The 10887-nt window shown below is 40.8% G+C and overlaps 1 protein-coding gene across 1 annotated transcript; it reads right to left on the minus strand.

Annotated features, from left to right (window-relative positions):
* Positions 1–1562: 1562 nt before the first annotated feature.
* Positions 1563–6241, minus strand: LOC307259374 (neuronal pentraxin-2; the record flags this gene model as incomplete). Its single annotated transcript, XM_080039191.1, has 5 exons — positions 1563–1772; positions 2115–2294; positions 2424–2677; positions 3220–3700; positions 5558–6241. The coding sequence occupies 5 exons, from the start codon at positions 6239–6241 to the stop codon at positions 1563–1565; spliced, it is 1809 nt and encodes a 602-aa protein (XP_079895317.1).
* Between the last annotated feature and the right edge of the window lie 4646 nt (positions 6242–10887).

The raw sequence follows: 10887 nt of genomic DNA on the forward strand, positions 1-10887 counted from the left end.
TTTGGTTTATGACCAAATAGCTCCAAAACTAATGACATTAGTTCAAAAACTATGTGTAATAATGAGACATTGCATGCAATCTACTGGAAAAAATCAACCTATACACTTATATTTGAAATTTGGTATTGTACATAATTAACATGTTTATATTTTAGGCATTGTGTACATTTTAGATTGGCACCTTTTTATTTATATTTTCTCAGCCCACATTACTATGTTGTTGCCTACTGCAACTGCTGCACAGGAATTTCCCTCTGTGTGTTCGTGTGCGTGTCTGTGCTCAGCTTTTTTGAACATGATTCTTCACCCCACAAAAATTGTCTTTGCAGTTTTATAAAGCCTCAGGTAAGCCCTGAACCTTGGCCCTATTTAAACAAATATCAGAAATTGGTGAGTGCAGTTATTGGGTTATTTTAGTGGTCTTACATAGGCCTAGGATACATTTTTTTGTCTTTTGAGTTATTGTTTATTTAGGTGGTTTTACGAATTGCGTGTCTCGTTTGGGATTGATCTCCGCAAACAATGAAAAACAAAGACATGTATCTTTCAAACTTTTATTTACACTGTAATTACATGTGAAAAAAACAACAACTTCATACATCAAAGTCAAAGAAATCCTGGTCTAAATCACTGTATTATTTACAGTACAATAACAAATATACAGTCAAGGCCAGATCATTTCGGGAATTAACAGCCACAGTGCAATTACAGATTTCAAAAAGCTATTTGATTTGTCAAATTTGTGTGGATTTTTTTTTATAAATCTCAGTGATTTCTTCAGTGAACAAACAGTAGTGTAAAAAGTAAAACACTTTTGTAATAAACGTTTACTATTAGTTTAAAGAAGCATAGCTGGATTACAGTATCATGCCTAGAGTCCACGTTATATTTTAAAACACGCACATATGCTGCAAATTATTCTGTCTGACAGGCCTCTAGTATTTCTCCTCGAATGAATCACAAATCTATCTATGACACCTAGATTATTAAAATTACAAATTGTAACACAAATCAATCATACATCTTCTTTGGTAAATTAGCTGTATCTTCCCCGGAAATCTTTAAAGAAAGATGATCCAGAAAAAAAAAAAAGGAAAAAGACTTCTCATCACATTTCTAAGAGTTTCATTCAAACTAACCATATACCGCTTCTCACACCACCACAACATAACTCGTGTAACGTCTGCTAACTTTATCACAGACCCTACAGTATTAACAATATGACAATATGTCACATACAGCACCTGTCTGTTTAAAACAAAACACTACCTAGTTGTCACATTAGAGGCCTTTAAAACCCCTATGTCCCTACACAGTATCTGTAAACACAGATAAGACTTATTGTTGTTTTTTTCCTTTTGAAGAAAAAGTCCCAGATTAAGTTTAAAGGAAGGCATTGATTCTGAGTGTGTGTAACTGAGTGATCATCCTGACAAATAATTAAAAGTCAAATAGGCTCCTCCTGTACTCCTGTTCTGTGCTCTTGCACCTTTTTCTGTACGATAAATGTTCTCCGTACGCTCCATGACATCTCCCAAGTTCTCCTTTGGTGTCGAGGCGTTTCAGTGACAGGGATCAAAGGGGTATTTGGTGACGCCTCCACGAAGCTCCACCTCCGCCTCTGACCAGGCCAGGATGTCTCCTCTGAGGTGGCTGCCGCAGGACGCCAGACTGTCGATGTCGCTGGGGGTCAGGACATGGGACCACATGTGCAGGTCCGACATCTCACCCACAAACGACTGAGTGGCATCAAAACGGCCTCCAAGAGTGTCCTGAACAAACAAACAATAGCCACATTGAAATCTTATGTCAAGTATGAAAAAATATATACGCTATAATAAAAAGCAAAATGCTCTAATTATATCTATAAGATGTGGAGTTTTGATCACGTTTTGATCAATGGATAAGTGATCCTCTAAATACAACTTTAATGTGCTCAACATATGCACAAATACAGGCACTAAGAAGGCTTGCAGCTATTTTTCAGTTGCAAATATGTATGCATAGAATTTGTACCCTTTTCTGCATTCATCGCCACTCAAAAAACTGAGCTTACTCAAATGTATCTTATTAGACTGTGTAGTGTCTCTGCGTCTGCAATGTGCTTTTGTTACCTGTTCCTGTCCCAGGATGAAGACCCCTCCAGGTTTGATAGGGTGCCATGGGGAAAGGTTGATCCCAGCTCCCCTCAGCGCTCCATCCTGGTAGGCCTCCCACTGTCCATCCCGAGTTGACCAAGTCACACACACGTGGTGCCACTTTCCGTCACCCAGAGACAGGGGTAGCGCTACAGCCTGGGGACGGGAAAGCAAAGATTGTGAGACACTAATATGAAAACTCCCGGGATGCTGTGCAGTATAGTGCAGCACAAATATCACCGTGTAACCTGCTGCTTATTTAACTCATGAAACTCATCTCTTTACCTTGTCATCGATCAGCAGTTCCATGGGGTTGTTCCCCCACTCGATGAGCACCAGTTCATTGGCCTGTCCGGGTGCCGAATAAGAGAAGGGCGTCCCCAGGCCGTGCCCCGCGCCCCCCTTGATCCAGAGACACACAGTCAGAGCGAAGATCTCCTGCATTAGCGTCTTCTTCATCCGCCCATGCATGTAGTTGGTTCTCATTGGAAAGCTGATCTGAAAGGCATCGGGACTCTTGGCTTTCCTCCTGCTAGAACCTGTTTGTGAAGGAAGAAAAAAACATGATGCTTGATAACAATCTCACCTTTAAAGGTCAGTTTAATGACTGTTGTGGTCTGGAGCTTTCAATCTCATAACATGAGCTTCCTCCGCATAATGGGAAGGCCCAGTCATCATGAGAATTTATTATACTGTAGGTGTTCAAATTTACATGATAACATCACATCTTTATTGGCAAATTCAAATTGTAATTCTTGGCCTTGGACACAGCTGTTGATAAGACAATCTAAAGTCTCAAAAGTCCATTCAGTACCTGTTTTTGAAGCTTTTTTTTAATTGATTGTTTTTGTTAGTTTTTTTATTAAATAAATGGGCTAAACAACAGATAACTTCAGGTAGCAAATTTTTGTAAGTCTTAAGTATACAGATTTCCTACCACACACTGCAAGCTCTTCCTTCTCTTTGTATGCAGCTGTCCTTCCACACCTCACACTTACAGCAAATGCTGATTCAATAATATAAACTTGGTCTAACTCATGTTGTGAACACATGTTGTAAATTTGCCACATTAGTTGTTTACCTGCGAGGTGCAGCTGGTTGAGCATCATTTCCAGTTTATTGGAGTGGAAACCAGCCCGTGGTGCTGGTGCTCTGTATCCTGTGTGTGAAAGGAAACTGTGACTGTCCGCTTCATTACTGTGGTGGTCATCATAGTTATCGTCTTCATCATCATCATCATCATCATGGTGGCCCTCATCGCGGTCGTCATGGTCGTCATGGTCTGCGTCGTGGCTGTTGCTGTCATTCTCGTTGTCAATCTGAGTTCCATCGTTGTGGTCATCCTTGTGGCCACTTGGGTGTCCGTCGCCGTGGTGATGATCACCATCATCATTATCGTCATCGTGGTCTCCGTCATCTCCGTGGCTGCTGTCGTTGTGGTGATGGTCAGGGATGCTGAGGCTGGAGGTACGATGGTGCAGCTGCTGCTCCAGAGCGCTGATCTTCCTCTGAAGCAACTCCTTCAGAGAGCTGGAGTATGTAATGGACGACGTGTTCCTCTTCTGTTACGGAAGGTTAAAAAAAACACACACACATCAATCAGTCATTAAGTCTTCATCACAAGGAGTAAATGGTGTCACTTAATCCCTGTGCTTCCTATTGACAAACCAGAGGACAGAGGCATCAGTGGGACTTTGGTCTAGACACAATATGGCCTTAAGGAATTATCAGCTGATCTGTCCACAAGAGCCCTTCAGTTTCTTTTGCCTAATGATCGTGTAATGTAAAATGCATTAGTCAGGTATGCTGTAGGTCTGTATGTCTTCCTGTATCTTCCTGTGCTTCTCCTCTCAGGTAATCCAGGCTTTGTCCTGGTTTGTGCCCTGATTACCAGTCCGTCAGGGGAGATCACAATAATTACTGCCGATGTTAGACTTGTGCCGCTCCCCACACACACACTCCACTCCAGACATCTTGTTGTGATCCCGAAACAAGTAGTACAGACAGCAAAAAAGGGGAGATAAATGTACCAGGAGAGTGTAAGCAGTGAGTAGTACCAAAGAGAAATCTTAATGCATCCATAATGCATCCGGATTTCAACCGAAACTTCAACCTTTGCCGTTGATAAGCTTTAACCTTAAAAATATCTCTCATCAGTGATGTCCACCTCTGAGCCTGTTGCTTCACTGATGTCTTCCCTGAGGGACATCAGAGTGACTCAGTCTGCTTATGTAGTGAGTGGCTTTATTTAAGTAATTCATTGTTCCTATCTTTAAAGTACTTAGTGGACATGATCCTTTGGGACTTAATTATTCGAAAAACAATCCCGTCCCATGATGGCAGTTGATGTAATGTGACTAAATGAGGGTAAGTCAAGCCTCCCTAGTCCCTCCCCACTTGCTCTTTATTATACCTCTGCACCAGCGATAGCCAAAGGCCGCGGGCATTCTCTTTTCCAGTTGTCCGTCCTTCCAGGCTGACAACTTGAGGGATTTTCTTTGAACCTTGCACAAATGTCCACTCTAATTGAAGGAGGAATTGACGAGCTGTCAAAGGTCAAAGTCACTCTGACTTCCTGCCTCATGAACAGACATCTCAAGAACGCTATAAGGTACTCAAGGATAAACTGGTTACATTTTGAAAGTCAAAAGTCAAGGTCACTGTGACCACAAATATTGTGAGCATAATATTTTAAGAATGCATTGAGGGATTTTGGTCAAATTTGACAACAAACTTACACTTGGACTCAAGGATGAACTGAAAAGATTTTGGAGGTCAAATGTTACTGCTCCCTTACATATTGTATAGTCCCAGTGACTTTTAACTATATTGTACATTCTTAGCAGCTTTATCTTTAAAGCATTGTGTTACGTCCCCTAAGTGGTCTAGGGGTAAGGGGAGTAACATATACCAGTCAGGTGGTCAAAAGTAAAGGTGTTTATTGCCGAGTCAAGCACTCTTTCGTCAGGGAGACCCACAGGCCAATACAACAAACAAAAAAGGGTTCCCTGCTTCAAACAAAAAGGTTCTTTCTAAATGTGTAAATAAAAGTACAAGTGCACCATTAGAAAATACATGGGAATGTAACACATTGCCACCAATGTATTTTCAGCGTTCGTCAATTCGAGGCATACAACTGCCAGGTGGTATTTTTTTAAAGATATTTTGCCTTTATTTGACAGTTGAATAGTTGAAAGTGCTGAGTGGTAATGGGGGAAGAAGGGGGTTGACGTGCAGTAAACGGCCTGGGTCGTATTCAAACCCACGACCATTGTGATGAGGACTTAGCCTATGATGGTATGCGCACCCATTAAGCAACAGGAGTGCCCCATATCACATTGAATTCTAACTAAACATAATTTTGTTGTTCTATAATTGTCTTTCTATTCTAAGTAAGTCTCCTTTCTCTTGTAGCTCACCTGCAGGTTGTTCAGCCTCTCCTTCAGCGCAAGCAGCATCCTCTCCATCTGCTCTGGTGACGACGTGATGTCCCCTGGGGTCACAGGCTTAACCTTCCCCTGGTTGTTGCTGCTGTGCCCTCCATCAGATCGTTGCCCCCCAACAGAGAGGTAGTTAGGTGAGTCCGGAGTGATGTTGCTGTTTCCATGGTGACCCTGCTGGTTGCTATAGTGCCCGTCGTCGGCGTGGTGACCGGCCACCCCTGCGTGATGGGACTGCGAGGCCGTGCCTTGGTGCTCATCTTGAGGCGTGGCGCCCTGTCCGAGGCCCTTGCACAAGGCCAGCTTGGCCGTCAGCTCTCTATTGGCCTCCCTCAGCTCCAGGATGGTCTCTTTCTGCTGGACAAGACTCTCCCTGAGGTGGAGGATGGAGGCTTTGGCTTCTTCACTCGCCCCCCACCACCCGGCAGGAGGTCCACTTTGATGGTTGGACCCCCTGGGCAGTGCTGGCCCTACGATTGGACCCACTGTGGGGAAGCAAGCAGGGTCTGCATGCACAGGGATAGGTGTGCAAATAAAGCGTGGGTTGGCTCCATAGTCATAGTCAGACCCTGGATTGGCAGACACAGGGCAGAGGAGGAGCACAAGTAAAGATAACACAATGGCAACAAGGAATAGGTGTGGAGAGTTCCTCATGGTCTCCATCCAAAGTTTAGCCAGTTCAGACTAAGGAGTGTGGCTTCACTTCAAATGATGTTATGCCAGTTGAAGTGACAGTTGTGTTGACTTCTTTTTGAAGAGGAGACATCGGGGAGCACTACGGCAAAGATCTCCATCCATAAAGTATCCACTCAAATTTGTTCTGATCCGTCACACAAGATTATTTATTCTGAATGTCGACTCTCTCTCTGCACTGAGGAATGGAATGAACCTGTTAAAAAAACGTGACATTTTAGATAAGAGTTCTTGAGCATTTTCCACATAGTGTGAATCCAATAATGTAATCACCTGTGCAGTAGGATAATTAATTGTTGATTCAGCTTTATATAGGGCTGTAGTTTGTGCTGGTTTTTATGCTCATTATTTCCAGGTATCTCTAATATTTTTTCCCAGTGCCCTCTATTTATATCCATAAGTCTATACTTGCCTATACAGACATTAGTTACAAATGTCAGTTTGTTTGTTTGTTTTTTTGTCAGTTTCTCTGACCAAAAAGTAGGAATAGACCATTTTAGACCCGGATAAAATATATGAAGGTCTTCACTTCTCAGCAGGGTTTGATGGTGCGTGACGTCCCTTAGTGCAGTTAGCTGGAGTCTGTCTGACTAGTAATCTCACACGACATTGGCATGTGCCCAACCGAACAGACAAGGATTAGTCCAAATGAAAAGTGTGACATCCTGACAGCATCAGCCAACATGCAAATCTATTGGTTACTCTGTGTGAGTCCTTTAAAGCCCAAAGGAAGGATGCAGTCGGTCCCAGTGGTGAAATGAACACACCCATCCAAGATTGTATTTAAAAATATAAATGTATGGGTTGATATCGGTGGCGTTTTAAGTCTTTAACTTGGAGGATGATAGTACAAAGCAGTATAATGGACTAGTAGTGTAGGAAAGCACAAAAAAACTTTACTCTCTTGTTATCTGGAACCCAAAATTATCCCTAAACATTATACTCATGTCCATATGGTTCCATATTTTATTCCCTGTTCTTTATTTCACAAAGGCTAGCTGACCTCTTTGAGCACTGCAACATGTCCTTCATTATACGGTATGGCATTTTGAAATGGCACACACGTGATTTGGCAGCTAAACCCCACTGACCACCTGTTGCTCCCAGTGAGTAGCGTCTACAGTGTGTGTGTGTGTGTGTGTGTGTGTGTGTGTGTGTGTGTGTGTGTGTGTGTGTGTGTGTGTGTGTGTGTGTGTGTGTTTGTTGATGGCTCATACATGATTTATTGTTTATCAATACTGAAACAGAGACATTTCTGTCATATGACAAATATCATGCAAAAAAATGCATTGAGCTTCAGAAATTAGAAAAGAATCATTCCTTCTTCTCGTCAGGTCCTGCTGTAATTTGCTAGGCTTAGAGGAAAGACAGATGGTCGAGGTACAGAACTGTGTCACACCCAATCTCCACAGTTTAGTCCTAAGTTGATTAACACCCATAGGTCACTTAATTAACCAAATTGCAAGCAGTTGCTATGCTACCTTAGCTAGAGATAAGTGGCTTCCTTAGCCTTGTGTGCTTCTTCATTGGTGTGTGTGTGTGTGTGTGTGTGTGTGTGTGTCTATCTGTCTGTCTGTCTGTCTGTCTGTACCATATGGTCAAGGTGGATTTTTAAGTAGTGTGATTAGTCCCAAATTAAAAACCTACAACTGCAGTTAGACCTGTGATTAATAGAGCAGCAACACTTGCAAGGTGCAGCATTAATTATTAGGAAAATGTTTGAAATGCTACCTTGTCCTTATCTTATTTTAAACAAAAAACATTTTTATTTATTAAAAGCAGAGGCTTTTAAATAAAATATTTGTACTTCTGCATTCTCCATTGACACGTAGGACTGTGGCTGAAAACAAACTCTGCTGCATATTTCTTCTAAACATCCATTAAACAATATGTTATATTGTTTCATGTTCACTGAAAGAAGAGAATTGTTGGACCAACTTTTGTAAATTAAAAGTGTCTACAGTTCAGTTACCAAATACAACTTCTACTTGATCTGAAAAAAATATATATATAATATGTTAACCAATTGGAGTATTTAAAAAAAAACTTGGTCCAACAATACTCTTTTTTTCAGCGTTATTCTATTAACCACTCACACTGTATTCGAAAAGTTTAAGGTAACTCAATTTCATATATAAATGTACCCCTACTTCCCACCAGTACTAGGTGTACCTAATAGAAAACAACTTAATTTCCTTGCCAGGATCCATCCTCCCTCAGACTGCTCTTAAAGTTATGTGCATGTTTAAAAATGTATAAGTGAGTGAATTAAAAAAAGTAATTGTAAAATGCTGTCAGTAACTTCTATCAACGACCCTCCAAAAACTTGTAACTGCCTTTTTTATTAGAATTAGTGCAGGTTACGCTGTTTTAATGCAGTACCTCAGTTGTATCATATCACCTGTAATGATCAATTTAATAATCATTTGTTATTTTGAACAAAATTTTGTTTTCTAGACCGTTAGACAGTATTTCTGTTTCTTCTTCTGCCTCCACTGGGCGACACACAGAGCTTCACATACATATGTCTCCTACCTGGCCTCTTTGTCACCTCCCATTGAAACAGTAAAGCCAACAAAAGAAGAACATTAATAAACTCTTACAGTTAAATTAACTTTGAGAAAGTTTTACCTTACCCTGGTGTCCCTGTGAGCGCAACTTGTGTATCCACAACTTGTAGTGAGTTACTCATGCACTGATAAGATTGAGAGAGATTTACTCCAAAGGAAAGCTTAACGCCTTGCATCCCTCCTTTATTGTCTCTTCCTCCCTTTTCTCTCCTCCTCTTCTCCCATGTACGGCTTTGTTGTGTTGTGTGTGTTTTTTTTTGGAAGACCACACCTCTTTTTCCTGTGTTTTGACTTTTTGCCACCTTACTCACTGGGTCCTCATCTTAATTTTCATTCTGGAAATTGTGTTACAGATTTTAGAGATTGGTCGTTAATACATAAGCATTTTATATATTTTATTTATGTATTCATTGTCTTCAGTTTTACAATTATCCTCTCCAGCAGCAGGACACAATCATTGGCTTAAGCTCCACCAGCACAACGTCAAACACTGCTCACCTAGATCTCAGCACGAGAGTAATTGGCCTGATTAAATTCCTTGTGTCCTCCAGTCTGGCTGACAGTGCAGCAGATGGCTCCTTTTAGGTCCAAGGAAAATGAGACAACACACAAACAATGGAGCCGACACGTTGATTACAGGATCAGACACTTATACTTACATTAACATTAGAAAACAGTTTCAGACACATTGGCATATGTCGTGGCATCAACTGGGGCCTCTGGGAGTTTCTGATTAAATCCATCATTAATATTTAATTTCATCTCCTGGATGCTCAAAGTAATTGTCTGCAGAATTTAAGGCATCGTCACTTTTGAAAGATACTAGTCCTGTGACAATAATACAGGAGAGATATAAAATGGATAAGAAGTAACAATTAATATAGCCATTTTTACAGTTGAGCTAAAAAGAAAACATAATAATTTGAAATCGTGCTTGTTTTTCTTAAATCTTAAACTTCTGCCAGTTTATTGAAGCAAACCTTTACTAAACCGACCTCATTACAAGAGATTTATTTTCAGCTCATTTGCCACACACCGCTGAGTGTCGAGGATTAAACAGGAGTGAATAAGGTGCAGAGTCAGATGTCGTGCCTTGGCCCTAACTGCCTTTTTATGGATAATTACATCTCAACTCTCCCACAGCATATCTGGACATTATGTAAAGGTTACAGACGAATATTGTTCCCTTAAAACTCTGCAATACCTTTTATTTGATATTAAAATTATCTGTATAAAATGAAACATGTAGTATAGTGATGTGTGTTCTTGCAACATGGCATTTTAAAAGAGCATAAACCACATTCAGTGTTTATGTATTTGCTCAAGTACTGTACAATATTGAAATACTTGTAGTTCCTTTTCATGCTTCTCTTTATTTCTGCTCCTTAACATGGAGGCATATGTACTTTTAAGATACTGTCACAACAATACTATTATTACAAAGCATGTTGTTGTCTAAAATGATTAAAATCCTTCTTTAAGTCACTTTAACCTCCATCTTTTAAATTGTTTTATATAGCTTTAATGAGGGAAACATATTTCTTTCACGTAAAAAAAACTCACTTAAAGAAGAAAGTCAACATTACAAAAGAAATTCAGAACTTCTATTCTTTTCAGGTATGTTTTGGACTGATTCCACCTCTCAGAGAGCTTTCTTCCAGTGTGTGGTTACACTGACCGACAAGAGTGCCAGAGAAAAAAGTTTGACAGCTTCTTCACTTGGTGTGAGGCAACATGAAGGATGATATACGCATACATGGGAGCAATGTGTGCTGTAGATCTCATCTGCATTGTTTGCAGAGGTCAGTGTGTTCTGAGTTCTCCTGTCTGTCAATTCCCTTAGTTTGTGTGAATTAGGCCCTAACAAAGCGAGCCAACAACAGCAGCTTTCTGGCTCAGGTCCAGGTCCAAGGTCACGAGAGCACAGGCCCTCCTGTGTTCCGCTTGATGCTGAACCAGGTGACCCAGAACCCTGCAGATCTCTGCAGTATGCTGTGGCTGGCTAAAGAGATGATGTCTTATGGAGATTTAGCTACAGACATCCTG

The sequence above is a fragment of the Ammodytes marinus genome (assembly GCF_949987685.1).
Source record: "Ammodytes marinus genome assembly, chromosome: 13".
NCBI classification, from domain to species: Eukaryota; Metazoa; Chordata; class Actinopteri; order Uranoscopiformes; family Ammodytidae; genus Ammodytes; species Ammodytes marinus.